This window comes from Athalia rosae, chromosome 3, assembly GCF_917208135.1.
Source record: "Athalia rosae chromosome 3, iyAthRosa1.1, whole genome shotgun sequence".
Classification (NCBI taxonomy): Eukaryota; Metazoa; Arthropoda; class Insecta; order Hymenoptera; family Athaliidae; genus Athalia; species Athalia rosae.
Window position 1 is genome coordinate 24,508,462 of NC_064028.1, and position 17,430 is coordinate 24,525,891.

The window sequence follows — 17,430 nt, forward strand, 5'->3', positions numbered from 1 at the left end:
GTGGTTGAGTGTAACTGGTTTGTACATTCGACGATCGCAGTGAGTCGATATCGTCGTATCCTCGGCTGCTGCCGCTGCCGTTGGTGCTTCGGGGCTCTCGAGTACAACGAGTGAATCTACATATACATATGAAAATGTACGCGTATAACGTAACTCGCACATCGCGATAAAATCCTCGCATAATGGCAAATGAGTACAACTAAATCCAATATTCACTTATAAAAAGAACCCGAAGATTTCCGCGGAGTACGAGGTGTGCGGTGTGTTCGTGTGCGAGATATTTCAATGTCTGAAACGAAAATCGTAAGTCGACATCGTGGCACCTACCTTGTACCGGCAGATATATTCCCCTGATACCTTTTAGTTCGTTTCTGATAGCGCTATTTCCTTCTGCAGTAAGGATCCCGCCCGAGCTGTAGGATAATAAGATTTTACCATCATCCCACATCGCCGTAGGCCAAGATTTCAGATTGCCGAAGAAGAAACCCCGGGATATTTTCAATTCCAGGTCAATCCAATACATCCGATCTCGACCGAAGAGACGCGATCTTTCGAGAAGATACGTGACACCGAAGTTACCCACGATTTCGACATTTTTTCATCACCAGAAAATATCCCCACCGTAGAAATCCAAGATTCGTTGCAACGAATTTCGCTTGACCGACAACTGTACGTACACCGGATTCAAAATTTAACTCGAAAACGAGGAGGCGGTCTGTTTTTGGTTTTTGTTTTTTCTTTCAAATCGCGGAATACAATGTCCAGATCGTTCCAGCGTTCGTGGTTTCCCGGACGAGGTATCTTCCGGAGACGAGTGTATCAATTTTATTACTCAAATGAATTTGATTTGGCGAGGTCGACTCCCCGACTATTTTGATTTAGAGAGCAATCGAATCCATCGGATGTATCTAACATTTCTAAAAGTGATCGTGCGCTCGACGAAGTGGTTGGAGTAGTTGGGCGTATCCCCGTTCGAAGAGCTGTATAAATACGTATGCGCATAACCTGGAAGCGTATCTGCTCTTCAATTATTGGGAATAATTTGAAACATGTACGACGCTGCGCTGGTTGTTGGCTGCATGCATTTCAAATTAATTGACACAACCTTGAAATCCACGTCTGCGTCGTAACAACGGATGATCAACCCGAGATCGTACACGTTGTTATGCACCGAATAGGCGGGGTTTCAATTTTTAATGTGTGTATAGACGATTCCCGTGTCGATTATCTCCTCAAGTACCTTATCAGATTTGATAGATTGAACCTCGACCCACATTCCCCGGGCCGTATCGATCTCTCAGCCGCTCCCTAAGGATAGAATTTTTCTTTCCTTCCATTTTTTATTATTTTCTTTTTTTTTTAATTGACTTTTTTTTTTCATTCTATTCAGAATTAGTTCACCGATCGCTAGCATCGCATGAGATGATAAAAAATTGTAAAACGATGCATTGAGGGCTTCTCTGCTGAGTTAATTGTGCAGCTGAAGAGTACATTCGTGGCATCGTGCGCAATTATACAATAAAATGCGGCGTATTCCTGCAGAATGCAAAACTATATTATGAGAAAATAATAATGATAATCAGACTAGGAGAGAAAAAAGGAAAAAAAAAGAAAAAAAAAAATGAACGAGAATAAAGAAGAGTCCATCCATCAACGGAAAACAATAGGTGAATAAAATAGCTCGGGAAATTTTTCGGAAAGATATCTTATGAGCTTCTGCAGTGTATATCGAACACTTTTCAGATAACGCAAAGTAGGGTTTGGGTTGCCTGAGGTAAAGCTTCATGAGCTGCTTTTCGAAACGCTGTTGAAGGGTCTCAAAGTAAGATTGACAAATTATGGGCAATTTTGTATGGGCTAATTTTTATCGTTATTTTTTTGCTCCGGTTTTTTTCTTTTTCTTGTTTGGTTTCCTAACTCCTTAACCCTCGATACGCTTTATTGAAACTTTTTTTCATCCCGTCCTCCCCTCCTCCCCCTCTCACTTCGTCCGTGCTCTTTTTGTTTGCCGTATAAGCAACCGGCTCGCAGCTACTTTTCCGACAAGGTTTAGCTTCGCAAGGGTAAAAGAGGCTGAGGTTGAGGGCGCTGAAAGCGAGGGCAGCAATAGCAGCAGCAGCAGCAGCAGCAGCAGCAATGGGGTAACAATCGACTTACCTGATAATAACAGTTTCGCCATCAATCATCGGCGCCCGGACTTGGCCAAAAACGCGGAACGCGCGATAAATAAGTTCGATCTTCCGCGAGTATATGAAGCGGTATAGTGAGCAGCTAATACTGCAAGCTCAGAGTTTTTCCTTTCTCTCCTTCTCTCCCGTGTTTTTTCTTCTCTCACCTGACCGAATTATCGTACCGATTCCGAGATATTACTGAACTGTAGCACGTGAGGGGCGAAAGTGGGTACGAAACTAAAATCTGAAACACGAAGAGAAGGAAAAAAAAAATTCACGGTGACGAAGTAAACCATTTGACGCTTTTCACGATAGACTATAAACAAAAGCTCAACGAGTGACTCGTCACTGTCCGTCTTCAATTCCCACTGGAACGCTTAAGGTACATTTTACCAAACACAATTTGCCTCCTGAATTTTCAAATCCCACGGGTCTGGTGCGGGTCCGGTTTTCTCAAAGGTGGAAAAATGCTCCCCTTACCGGACGCACGTTTCTACGTAATACCGAAACTCTTCGACGGAGATAAACGCGAAATGCCTATAGATTTTTGGGATCCAAAGCGACCGGAACTAAAACATCCAAGACGGGTATCCGTCTCTTTAAATATTTTTTTTATAAATGATAATTTTTTCCCCCCTCTCTACGACTTCTTCCTTTTCCGTCTGGACCGTCGGATGTATCGGTTCAAATTTTTATGGAACCATTCACAGTTCGGCTTACATTCTCATCATCGGGTAAAAACTGGGTTTCTTCGCACTGAGATCGCAACGAGAACGTGGGAGATCCGAAAGCTCCGAAGGGCTTCGATTGATTCGATGATTACTTGCTGACGGATCGTACGCATCCGCTCGGCTGTGCATCGAAAGATGAGAGTAACGAGTACGAGGCGGGTACAATCGCACAAAACCGCGTCGAGGGATGTGAAAAGGTGTGTTCCGGTGGTTGAAAACAGCGACGAGATTCACGCAGAGACGGAGACGGGGAGATCGCGCACCGGGTACGGATACGCGTATATCAGAAGAGGGCTTGTAACGATTACGAAACTCCGACATCATTAGACGATAATACGATTGATAGGCGAGCGGTAAAGTCAATTAGGTGGGAGGCAAACTGTTGGAGGTAATTTAGAGAGATAACTACGTGATGATACGGCTCTGCGTTGTACAGCTACGTAGCACCGGCTCCCCGTACACTCCTTCTCTCACTCTCACTTAGCCTCCGCGAGCGCGTTTGTATACAGAGGGAGCCGGTTGTTTGATACGCGCCCGCGTTTCGAGGGTGAAACTGCTGTTACATAGGATGAGCTATATTACACGGGGAAACGGTAGGATGATGAAGAGCGTCGACGAAAATGAGGAGCGCGGGAACGCGACGCGCAACGAGTCTGCAGAGACCGCGGAAGAAGAAGTCTTTTGATGTTTCCACAAATACCGTACATACCTTTGCATACACTCAACTACTTACTGCAACATATTTCATATAAACTCCATAAAGTACGCGGGGAGACAGAGGGGCGAAACGAACTTGTAACCTTTACCAACCGTGCCTCCTACTACGTGGAGTTTAACGCGACCTGCACCACTTTCCCTCTCGACGAATATATTATACATATTTAAGCTACTCCGAAGCACATTTACGGGGGATAGTTGAGCGCCGACTGAAAAGGATTCTGGAAATGCGAGGCGAGGTAGCTTTCGGATTTTCCAAAACTTCGATAAATTCGTTATATTGGTTCGTTCAACTTGTTTCCTTGCGGAAAATAAAAGACCTGAATTGATAACGGTTTCTAACGGACTTTCGGCATACCTCGCGCGAATCGAGGTGTCGGTGATCCGCTGGTGTGGAGACCGGCGAAGAGCCCTCAGAAATTATCCCGCAGCTCCGATTATGCCGCGGGACCGGTCTATTCGGTTCAGGCTCGGTTAATTATTATCTGACCTTACGCCGCGAAATGAGAAGAGAGAATACGCACGGTAGGTGTATTACCCCCGTACCGCCGGTCTTACGATAATCGGATTACCTCTCCCCGAGATAGATTAAACAAACAATTAGACGGAGTAGATCCTGGAGCGAGGCGGTATAATATGTATACGCAACCGAGAATATGAGCGGAGTTCAACTCTGCGTTCCGATTCGGGTGAGGGTATTCCACGCCAACACCGGTACCCGACTTCCCGTGTACGCAGCTTCAATTTACTCAAGACCGGACTTCGAAAAAAAACTTCGACAATTTCAGACGCATCCTCCGCGTTCTCATCCGGATTTCAGTACATCGTTACTCCTATTTTCAGATTCCCCAAAAATTTTTCAGACCCTCGCAACGGCATTGTTTCGAAGCTGTGATTTTTTCCGTCCATTATCCGAAGAATTCTGGAAATAGAAAGCCACGGAGAAAAACGAGGAATCGCGTTTCCAGCGGGGTCAATCAGCGATCAATCCGCATCGCCAGTGCCACCGCGTTCGTTGGCTACGGCGAGCGACAGATATAATCTGAATACACAGTGGTCTATGTAATACATGCGAGAACTGAGTAACACTGTACACCGTGTAAATAGGATACATATTTACCGAGTATAGCAAAGTAGGAGCATAGTTCGTGTTTGCGCGTTAATTAAAGAGCGTTCAAAGCGCCATTGGAGTGGCCAGTTAGCGAGAGGGTTGTACGGAGATTGAAACGGCTTGACGCAACTATACGAGGAAATCTATGCTAGATGCAACACAAATAGGCGTCCGTCAACAACGGGGGGGAGGGCAGCAGCGGTGGAACTAGAAGTCGTAGACTATACCCGTACGTCTACGGAAAACAGGTAAAGCTGCCGAGCTGAGGAACGCGAAGAGTAGCTGAAGTAGGTACCTAATTAAATTCCTTGCACCCATGTACAGTCGTACCACGAGGAGCAGTTTCGCTGTGAGAGTAATCGCGAAATTTATTTTCAGGCTCGCGTTATATTGTACACCGGAGCTAATCCGTTATGTAAAGGTATACCGGGTATAGATGAATATATACGTATAGTACCCGTATATACCGTACGGGGAGAGAGAGAAGAAGTCGAAGGGGGTGCGGGTTAAACTTTTGAACTTTATCCTGCAATTATAGACATACTTTAAAAACAAATTCGAATATCTCATCCCCAAGTGAGGTGCAAGAGGGGCAAAAAATTTAAACGTATAGAAATCATTAGCGGAATCTTTGAGGGGAAAAGAAGTCTGAGAAGAAAAACAAAATTATCCCCAACTCCGCGGGGTTTCGAATGATTAATTTAAATTTCAAGCTCCGATGAATTTTCGTCATTGAAGAATGTTCGAAAGAATCCGGGCCGTACATAAATATGGTGTATAGACCATTTCGGAAATAACTGGATAACATTGAAGCCAATCCGGTAATAAATAAATATGGAAAACTACGGTTTCACAATTGCCGGATCTCTCACCTCCTGCCGTAGCTATTAGAATTATTGCGGTGATCTTTTTTTCATTCTCTTACCCACCGTTGGATTTATCTCTGACGGCTGTACGTGTGCGCTCGGTACATGAATGATATGCGGGCGTCGCGACGCGCGCCCTTTCGCATTTCGTTCGTCAAAGCCGATGTACAGGCATAGGTGGTTTTTACCCTCTTTCGTACGTACGGAGGCTGCATGGTGCGGAATTGAATATACGTATGGTTATGTACACCGTGTGCAGTATGTATAGACTCACTACATACTACCGATGCCTGCTGCAGTTTGCACGAGGACGCTTTATGAATAATATCACGTGCGACTTCCTCTACTCTGACGGAGGAAAAATGAGACATGGCTGAGGCAAGAAAAGAAACACAAAAAAAAATAGCATACTACAATTGACTGGCCCACACCGATTCAGGGGAACGTAGTCGTCGGTTCACTTTTTCCGTATTTCCACAGCCTCGATCTGTTCCATCGATTTTCAAAGGTCGATTCTTTTTTTTCTTTCCTTATTCATCTTCTTCGCACGTTTGCAAGGATTCAGATGATATGAGAGAAGATAAAGTGCGTCTTCGATAAGTATTTCCGTTCATCTATCAAATCTGCTCTTTTTCACCCTTCGTTTCATCCCTCCATCATTAATCGTTCTCGGTTCATGTCGAAGGAAACAATCGGCGCATCAAACTGTCGTTACAAATCGAAGCTAATTAACAAACAAGCGAATAATATCTCGGAACTGAACGCAAAAATTTGAAAGGGGGATATAGGAGAGGCCGAGCTGAGTAAATTCACTTGTATGTCAAAACGCGTCCCCAAAATATGACCGATCCGTCCTATCGCCCCTTGAAATTTTTGCATCTAGATCCGAGGCACCCTGTATACAGCGAATTTTTCCTTCGTCATTCTTTTTATTTATTTTTCCGCTTTTTTCATATCTTTTTTACGAATCGCGCGCAGGAGGTGAAGTGAATAATTTGCAATGCTGAAGAGCGAAAAGTTCTCCATTCTCGTTTTCTCTTCCGATTCTATTCGCGTTTTTTGTCCGCACTTCGACGAAGAGAGAAATAATACAATACCTAATAAAATGATTGCATTGTTCCCCGTACCTGTACCGAACTCCGTGCAGCTGTTTTTGCTTGTATAATAAATAAATATATAAAACACACGCACACACGTGTGTACAGGTAAGTTCCCGTATACAGGCGAAAGAGAACCGCGACGATATACGATGAAGATGGCGAATGTCGATGCTCGCAGCGTACCCTAAGGCAGTAAATTGAGTTATTCAACTCCAATTTCTTCCTGTCCACCAAAGTTTTCACCCACCTTATATAGGATATAGCCTACTACGTGATTTAACGGTAATCCGCCCTTCCAACGCATCTATACCCACGCGCTTTCCTCCTCCTCTTTCACCTTTTTAGCCTCCGTGTGTTTTTTTTTTTTTTTTTATTTATTTAGTTCTTATTTTATTATTATTCTTTTAATACTCTTACTTTTATTCAGTTTTGCTTCTTTTCCTTCCCTCTTTCTCGCTCTACTCACGTTTTATTTTCCCTAATTTACCACCAAGTTATATATGGTATAAAGTTCACCCTCTATACTTCGACGCGTGCCGGTTGTATTATATAGGGTGAAATTTAACAACCCTACCTCCTCCTCTCCCCCTGTACGTGATTAAACGTAAAAAGTAGAAAACAAAACACTATAAATTCCTCCCTCATTAAAACGTGACCACATAGTACATGTAACGTTATATAGCGGTTGGATGTACATATATGGGTATATATGTGTACTATTTTCATTTATTTTTTTTCATTCCCTTGCACGCAACAATAAAAATGTACCTTATATTATACCTCTAACCGAAAACTGACCGAGAAACTAATAAGCGGTGCACTATTGTAATACGACTAATTTTACGACTTATAACACACAACTTCGAGGAATAAGAAAAATATTTCCCGTACCAAAATCGTGTTCATTTTTTTCTACGACCGAATTTATACCACACCCCGTACAATAAAAGCACGTTTACCGCATCACAAACATTTATACTCTTTCATGCACGGTATAATCAAGAGTCTAAAATATCTCCCCGTTAATTATCGCGGCTGGCTTCGCATGAGTACAAATCAGGCAAATTGATCGGATTTTATTCTGTTTCATTTTTTTCTACTCGCAAGGCGTACGATAATTGTCTGGTAATTGAACGCATGAAAATATGGACACAAAAATTTTCGCGCGGTCAAATAGAGCCGCTAGTACAGCATATATGTGAATGCAATGTACAATAATGACGAGCCTCAACTCGGTTGTTGAGAAACGAAAAGTAGAGAAAAATAAATCCCCACCCCCGCGTTCACATATCACGACCACATTTTTTTAATTACGAATTTACAAACGCTATTCACGAATTGCGACAAAGACGAGGAGGAGTACCAATTATCGTGATTTAAATTCGTACGAGAACTGGTTCACAATACCTACAGATTACCATTATACGAGCTACCTATATGCAATATGTGAATTATACATGCGTACGTGTGGTGTAGATACACGTAGCTAATTTTTTCATGAAAATCGGAATGAGGCGGGTACTCGCTTCATTGTTTCATCGTGATCATACCGACATGTGTGTTTCACGTATTACATCTCCGACATCCGAGTATCTTTGATCCAACATGGATTCATCTGTACCACAGTTAAATTTCTCAATAAATGATCTCACGGATTTTTTCCGCGGCAAGGAACGAGAAAATCACCGAACGATTGGAAAAAAGGAACGTCTCGAATAGACGATAATTTATTACGAAGAGAAGAAAGAAAAAAAAAGTCGAAATCAAAAAATGATAAAATAGACGAAAGAGCGCCCAAAAACCAGATGGAATATGTAGGGAACGCGACATCGTGCTTGCGTGTGATACGACTCAGGTGTCAGCACGAGAATTAAAATAATGCTCGAAACCGCCCCCAATTTTTTATCGAAAAAAGGTTGGGCAGCCGCGGTGCCTACGCTAGGTATGAAATTAACCACCCCGAGAAGAAGAATAGAGAAAAACTGTTTTCCAGCGACACATCGTGATTTTAAAGAAACCGATAAAAAAAAATCGATGTGTTAATAATTCGGTTAATTTATCGATATGTAGAGCGGTGAATATGCTTTGATATTACGCACACATACACACGGTTTGACAATTAATAATATATGCAGCGCGACCTCTCCGCGTTAATATTGATGTACATATGTAATGGGTAGAGGTATATGTATCCCCGTATACAATATACATAATATCGTATAAAATAGAGAGCTGTTCCGTGTGGGGGATGGGAATGGGGGGTGGGGAGTGGGGAGTGGGTGGTTCATGGTTTGAATTATGTCTGCAAGTTCCAACCACAGGAGTGTTTTTGGGAAGCTTCAGAGGAGGGATATTTTGGCGCAGTATAGTAAAAGCTAGAGGCAGAGCAGCAGCGGCGGCAGCGGCAGCGGCAGTAGCAACAACAGCGGGAGAAGCATCGGTGCGGCTGAGGTAAATAGATGGATGTACATACGCACGGGTGTCGGTGTGTGTACGCTGTACATGATGCATACGTACATCATACGTACGTACGTGTACGTATATACATATTGTAGCGGAATATGGCACGACACGGTGTTACAAGGTATATAACGCGTTGCGTGCGGTGCGTCGTAATGCATGTGTCGTAAAAAAGACTAAAAACGAAAAAAAATAAAAATAAAAAAACAAGATACGGTATGATATAAATGGAAGAAAAAAAAAAAAAAACTCAAAAGAAATGTTGCCAGAAAACAACAAGGGGAGAGAATTAGAGAGAAGGAGAGCGGGTGTACCGGAGGCAAAAGCGAGAAACCTGACATAGGAAAAACAACCCACCTACAGCAGAGATGAATCCCGCACGTCTTTTGTACTTTATCGTCTTTTCCTAACGACGCGAACACGCTAGATACGCTCGGGTATGCTGCTTTTGCTGATATTTTAGAGCACTCGCGTATCAGATTTTTTTGTTCCCTTTTTTTTTTTTCACCTATTCATTTTTCGTTTTTCGGTTTTACTATTTTCATTTTGCATTCTCGTCGCTCTCGCCCATTCTTGACACACAGATTTCCAACCAAAAAGTTCCATGTGAATGCCATTCTATTATTTTTTTATTTTTTTTTTTTACTTGTCTGTTCAAAAAATACGAGCGAAATATAATTTTCAACGTACGTTCTGTAAGTTTCTGTTGTAAAAAAGAACATTGGAGGACGAAAAAATTCAATTGCTCTTTGAAAACGATATTTCCACCCTTTTGTACTGTAGAATCGTTACTTCATCAATTCGACGATCTACGTTTCAAAGTTTATTTTCCATGAAATTTTCTACAATTAATTCATGTCGACGCGCCATTTTTTCGGTTTCCCGAATACGTTCTAAATGCATAGATTGTTTTTCCAATTTGTACTACATCGTTGAATATATACGCTCGTGTCGGTAAAAATAGAAAAAGAAATAAAAAAATAGATGACGTAAGACAAATAAATGTATAAATAAATAAATTGAAATTCACCCACGCTGGTATTTATATATATATATGTATGTATCATTTCAAGGTAATATGGTTCGTGTACATAAAATAATTAAATTCCATTCATTTCCCGCACAAAATAATTATAATTACGAAGATCAAATTATCGTAGGGATTTATGAAATGGAATATATATTTTAATAGGTGTATAAAATATTATGTGATACATGAATGAAAAATTTAGTAATTTTTCAGTCGACGTGGTCTGCCACCTGCACATATCGTACATCCGAGTAGGTAGATACGAATCTGTTCCATTCAGATTAGTCTGCCTATCGTTTCTTTTTTTTTCTCGTTTTTCTCGTTTTTCTCGATATCCTTTCATACATACCTAGTTTAGTATAGATGTGTAAATGAATATTTCACGGTGGCGTATCTTTAACATTATACACACACCTATTGATATACACGTGGGCATGTACGAATTAGATATTCCTGATACATAATATACGTGTTGTGTGTGATAGGTATATGCATAATGATATACCTATACCCGGGCGCACCGGGCAATTAAGCGTGTGATCATTAGTTAGTGAGGGGTGTTAAAAGGTTAACGAAGTTGAAACTGACCTTGTCCTCGAACTCTCGTGGTCGACGCAGCAGCTATAATAAGTAACGCCTGCACCAAGTACCGCATTTTTCTATCAATTATTATTACTATTTTATTTATATTTATCGTTATATTCAATTTTATTTTTAAGATTTTTGATTTTTTTTCTAATTTTTTTTTTTTTAAATCAATATAACTAGACACTTTTTCACATCGACAATGCAGGTATATAACATACGTTTTTACACTATCATTAATAATTTTCTTCAAACACGCATTCGTGTATATATAATATATATGTACCTATATATTGACTACATATATATTCACATTTATCAGTTTGAAATTTGTTTGTTTTTTGATTTATCTTATTCGGATTCTTTTAACCGACATAAGTGCAATTTTTTTTTGTTTCTCTTCTCTCGTGTACTTGTTAAAGTCACTGCAGTGAATTACGCCGATGCATTCCGCTCTGTTTCCATTCGTCGTCCTTCTTGTTTTCCACACAAAAATTATCACTCATTTTCATTCGCGATAACTATAACGGCGTCGTAGTCATTTTTTTTCTTCTTCTTTTTCTTTTTTATCGGATCGAATTTCACGATATTTATTATATACTCTCCGTGACGCTTTTTTCTCTGTACCTGACTGAGGTAAAATTGAATTAAAAATTGAAGGAGAAAAAAAAAGAGTAAAAACGAAAATATTTCGCACAAGAATATTATCGCAGGGAATCAAATTAATTAGCGATTGAAAAATGAAAAAAATTCTACAGAATTTCAATTACTAATACATAAAATTAGCGCATGGTTCTATCCAACGCCCGATGTGTACCTACGCTGCGCAGACAGCTCTTTTTATTGCAATAATCGTTAACTGAATTATATATCCAAATTAAAATTAAATTTTGATCGATCACGTGGTTCAATTGAATACATAATATCCCTTATACATATACATGCAAGTGTACGGTACACCGTAAGATACGCATCGTAATAAACGTGAAACGATAACGCGAATAAATTTATTTTTTCTGCCTTCATTAGATTATCAAATTTTTCCTGTATACGTGACGTCGTACCGCCAGCGAGTCATAGGGGTAGGTACACCGGTACCGGTGAAGGGCTGGGAAACGAAAAATAAAGGTTGGTGAAAAAAAAAAAAAAAAAAAAACATCTCAAACTTTCGTTGAATTCGTCAGTATAGAGACGGGTGCGCGAGGGGCGGCGGGGGTCGAGGGTCGATAAAGTGTGAAAGAAAATTCTGCAGAACTTTCTGACCATATATAGTATATGTATATAAAATGAATCCCGAACTGCGTTTGTGTGCTACCTGTACGTATATATGCCTTGTGTCGTACATACGTATTATATATATATACATATTGGTGGGTATAGGTAAGTTGAGAGAGGGTTTAGCTTGGGGGTTTTGGTGGTGAATACCGACGTAATGACTCGGGGAATCTTCTCTGAAGTAGAGAGAGATCGAAAGAGAGAAAGACGGAATCCATAGAATATATAGGTAGGTTGGTATAAGTACGCCGTATACCGTGTAGGTACCGTACGAAAAGCTTTGGTTGTGAATCTTTCCATCTCGCCTTTTTTTTTTTCTCTCCTCTTCATCTCTCTTTATCTCTGGTAAAGTTTCGCGCTTTTCCTGCAATACAGAAACGCCGCGAAGTATAACTACGTTGAAAAGCTCACGAAAAAGTGAAATCGAATTTGAGGAGAGAGAAGGGAAGGGAATTGGGATTTTTCTACTTCTCTATCTTTTCGAATTTTAAGTTTTTGCAACATCTATTTTCATGTATTCAGTCTCTTTTTTTCACTCTAATTTCAATTCTATTTAATTTTTCTTTTATCTTTTATTTATCTTTGACAGGTTTTATCGTCGTTGATTGATGAACTTTCGTCCATCCCCTCTCGTCTCCGCGTCCCTGAGTCTCGGGCTTTTTTTTTTTCTTTTCTTGTGTTTTATTTTCCACTCGCCTTTTTTCATCCCCGCGCGTACGAGTATACATCGCATGTATAGCGATTTTCTTCCGTATATAACACGTCAGTCCACCCTCCTCCACTTTTACCACCACCTTCTTTCCCTCTACCAATCCCCCGCAGCTAGTAGCCGGGACATAATTAAATGAAAGCTCTAAGTGATTAATTGCGATAGCTTCGTGTATTTTATTTTCCACCCTACTTCCCCTTCTTCTCTCCTTTTTTCTGCCTTCTTACGAAACTCCGCTGTATTTGTACCCGAAGATTGAACGAGAGGAAAAAAGAGCAAGTTTTCGGGGTAAAAAGCTCCGTTTAAAACTGAAATATTGAGGAGAATCGGGAGAACAACTGATGCGGAAAAATGATCGTTGGACCGAAATTTGATGTTCCGCCAGCTTAATCCGCGAAGGAATTAAATTACGGGAGTTTACTGCCAGGCGTGTGTATTATTACACATGAGGAGTGTACGTGTATTAAGGAAGAAGAGGCGAGTCTGAATTCCTCGTGGAACATTATTCGGGAACCGTGAAAATCCCCGGTCTCTTTGTTAGTTTCATCGTATATTATTACAGTATTACTTAATTAACGGATCCACCTTCAAACCCTTTATACCGCAACCTTACTTTCAAACAATTTGTTCCCGACCTAGATTAACCCCGAAGTATATCCTATCCATACATACCGACCGATATAAATGCCGACTCGCCGCGAATATATATCCCTTAATTCCGCGGGGTAAGAAAAACCGACGATAGAAATGCGGCTATTATACGCGAATTGGAAGAGAAGAGAAACGAGGGAGAATAAAAACGAAGAAACTGGACTCGATGGATATTCGGAGATTGTATGCACGTTGGGACGTAAAAACCAACCATCTGTTGATAATAAAAATCAAATCTATTAAGTCATTTTAAAGAAATTACAAAAATTCACTGCAGTCTCTGTGAACTCTATGACGGACAAAAGAAAATTTCATTTGCATATGTTATACCGCAAGCTCGAAGCTTTGAGAATTTTTTTTTCGAACGAGTGCAACTCTGGAAAATCACTCATTTTTTTCTCGTTCACTTTATTTTATTTCGTTTGTAATTTTTAATATGGTAGAATTTTTTTGATATTTAATTTTTTTTTCTTTTGCTTCAGGTTGCGGCTTACGAGACTACTAAACTTGAATTTTTTGATTTCGACCTTTGACTGGTCGACGTCTGAAATTCGGATAAAATTTTTTGAATTTCGAATCGTGATTCATCAATTTTTCGGATAGCGATGTAGGCACACGCAAAATGCATCGGTTACCTGCGTGAGATTTTTTTTATTCAATGTGACGGTTTTCGGTTTTGATGGGATGTTTGGAACGTTTGATAGAAAATTAATCACTCAAAAATTAGAACCGCGAGCGGAGAGATTAACGAATATGAGCTTTTTCGGAGCTTCCGACCTCTTTGATAAAAAATATAATTTAATAATTTTGCTGACGCCCGACTGATATACGGAATTTCACACTATATATTTCACGAAAAGCTCTTAAGCGATTCACTTTCAGAGCTTGACTCGAGTATTAAGGGTGATAAAATATGCGGAAATATCGTTTAAAATTAAGCGCTCGCATCGCGTCCCCTTTTTCCCCCATTTCTCGCTTCCTCAGCTTTCTCAAAACTCATATTCAAGGATCACATCGGGATATCCACACATCGTATTCACGAATCTTCCAAGGATTTCTATATACTCTTCTTCTTCCACTAACGCAGGCCCGTATCATTGCACCGATATCATTTTCAAATAATGCCCCATCAATTCTACGCATAGATTTTGACGTCGAATGGCTATCTCACAGGCCTATAATAAGCCCGTAAGTAGTAGCAACACCTTAGGGTCAGACATTTACGCCGCCTCGAGTTCGGCCGACTACGAACGAATAGTAGAAAAAGGAGTGTCGTCAATCGGACGTTTCCGTACGGAAATTTTCAAATACCTCTCGGGTATTCGATTCGCTTTAAATTTCGGCGCGAAATTTAATCGGATATTCGAAAATTCAATCATAAGGAGACGTGATAATCGCATCGAAGAAAATTTTCTACACTTTTTTTCTTCGTCGTTTTTGCCAATCAACTTATTCATAAACTAATCTGCAAGTGGCTCAGCGTACACACACATCTAACGTTCGTAATTAATTAGTCCGTTAATATTGATCAACTCTAGAATGGTTTTTTTCTTCTGTCGTATATTTGCAGGTGAAATACAAAAAATTATAATAACAATCATAATGATAATAATACAACTATAACAATGATGATAATGGAAATAACTCGATAACTTTTCTTTGAAAACTGGAAAATTTTTATAAGGTAATCCTTGTCGTACCCACACACCACTATGTATTAATAATTGAAATTTTCCTGTTCTTTTTTTATGATCAACTAAGTGTTGGAAAAAATGGTGCATAAGAAATGTGAAAAATAAGAAAAAAAAATCTCATTATCTTCTAGGTGGAAAAACTTTTTTGTGTTTTCAATTATTACGTACTTTATGATACACATGTAATAAAGAAGTTTGAAATTATTTATTCATCGCTCTAATTTATATATATACTTTTATTTTTTATTATCAATTTATCCGTTTCGATGAACTTCTCGTCACTGTACTTATACTCATGGATAATTACTGAGGTTTTTTCGTTCTCTTTTTTTGTGCAATAGGCCGTGAATCGATGAAATTATATAGAAATATTGGAATGAACTGATGAATATACGCAATTTAATTTATTTTATCGAATTTTTCATTGACCGTTTAAAGAGTTTACGGTGCGATAACACGATACGCGTGTGCGCTCTCGGTGAACGCGGACTCGACACTGAAGTACGGCGCCGTCGAGAAGGTAGTTCTTGGCGTCCCCGTTCAGCGTCGCGACGCCGGCTTTGCTTACACGCTTACTTTTCACAACTATACGTTTGGGGTAGTACCCGACACTACGGGGGATGCTGATGCTGAAGCCGAGGCTGAATTCAACCCGCAATTCTATTCCATCGTACCGCCGTCCGTTAAATGCAACGATCGTCATCGGGCCGCCGCGACGCCCCCTCTCCGATCATTCGAATCGACCGCACCTGATATTTCCAATTTTTTTCTAGACAAGGGAAAGAAATGAAAAACTAATTTGGATCGTTCGCCGTCCGGAACCATGACGAATGTGTGAAGTCATTCGAATCGAACTCTTGATTCTCCAACCCGACAACACATTTGGATTCGGAAAATTTTTATTTCGCCAAAAAGGAAGGACAGCTTAATCCGCGAGAAAAAATAATACGTATCCGCCCAGCAGGGTCGAAACTCTTTACGTTATATTCCTGTGGTTTTTTGACCATTAGAACGTACGCGTGGGTTAATTTTTATCAGTGAAATGCGCTTCGGTTCTCAGAATCCCTGAGAATCGTCACGATTTACTCGGCGATAATTTTCGTAGAACGGATCTATAAAACCCCACGAAATGCATCGGACGATAGATATATGTATACCCTCTCCGTTTAGCCAGGTCTATTTCCGAACGAGACATTGAGAGCTTTGCCGGATAACCTGTGCCCATAATATAGCCATATACGAAAAGACGTTTTCAACGCCCTTTTATTGTAATCTCGAGGTACTCTCGACATTATACTCGACACTATCACCGAATCGACGTAATAATGGATGAAAATTTTTCATTTTTCCTTTTTTTTTTCTTCTTCTTTCTCCTCTCACATAAAGGTGGCTGCGGTGCACGTCCAACGGAACGAATTCAACGGGCTATCACATCGTTGATACGTATAAGTATGGTGCCTATAACCCATAGGCGTTACACTTTTTATTATACGTTTATTTTTATATACCGGACAATAAAAGAGAGGAAGAGGAGAGTAAAAGAAAAGAAAGAGAGAAACGATCTCGATTCTTGATTGTAAAGTAAACAGGACTCGACGTTCATCCATTAGTTGCGTCCGGAGAACCTATTCCAGACCCCCCGCAGCTCTACGTGTCTTTGCGAGTGGAGGAGGTGGTATACATTTGTATATGTATAAAAGTATAATAAGATCTATGTACCTAACCGATAAATTGTCCTCCGCTAACTGACGTTATGTATACGTGGAAAAAAATGTACGTGTACAGTATACACGTGTATACATAGGTTTACAATACACGGTGTGTCACGTTAATTGATCGTAAAGCTCCGAGCACTTTTCTCCCTTGAACCATTCATACCGTAGAGAAAAAAGAATAGAAATAAATTCAAAAGCATTAATTTTAAAAATAGATGGTAACCTGCATACATTAAATACTTCATTCTTTCGTTCGTTTATTTATTTATGAATTTTTTCATTTTCTCGTTTTCAATAAAACGGAATGCTTGAAAACAAAAAGCCGAATATTTTTCACGCGGTAAAACGAAAACCAATAAATTAAGATACCTAGCTGTGGACATTAGAAAGTGGAAGCCAATTCCTACCAGTTTTTGGGTATAATTTTTCACGCCATATAGGTCTGATAGTGAGTTATCGATGGTGGAGGAGGGGGAGGTGTGGGATAAGGAGAAAAGAAACAAATAAAATGAAAATGTGAATAAGCAACGCGATATGTAGATTTTCACCTCGTGCGCAGCGTCGAATGTGGTATAAATCAAGCGCTACGCGTTCTTCGGTGGTAAAAGCAAGGAT

The 17,430-nt window shown here is 40.1% G+C and overlaps 1 protein-coding gene across 5 annotated transcripts in view; it reads right to left on the bottom strand.

Moving 5' to 3' along the window:
• Nucleotides 1-15,584, bottom strand: part of LOC105686868 (synaptogenesis protein syg-2) — a 173,654-nt gene extending 158,070 nt beyond the window's left edge. For 4 of the 5 annotated variants that reach the window (XM_048653239.1, XM_048653238.1, XM_048653237.1 and 1 more), the window contains exons 1-2: nt 15,269-15,584; nt 10,775-11,402 (exon numbers count right to left, since the gene is read on the bottom strand). In XM_048653239.1, the coding sequence (XP_048509196.1) occupies nt 10,775-10,841 (67 nt within the window). In that variant the 5' untranslated portion in view covers nt 10,842-11,402; nt 15,269-15,584. The remainder of the gene's footprint in view (nt 1-10,774; nt 11,403-15,268) is intronic. The other variant, XM_048653236.1, reaches the window with a different exon arrangement.
• Nucleotides 15,585-17,430: the final 1,846 nt, after the last annotated feature.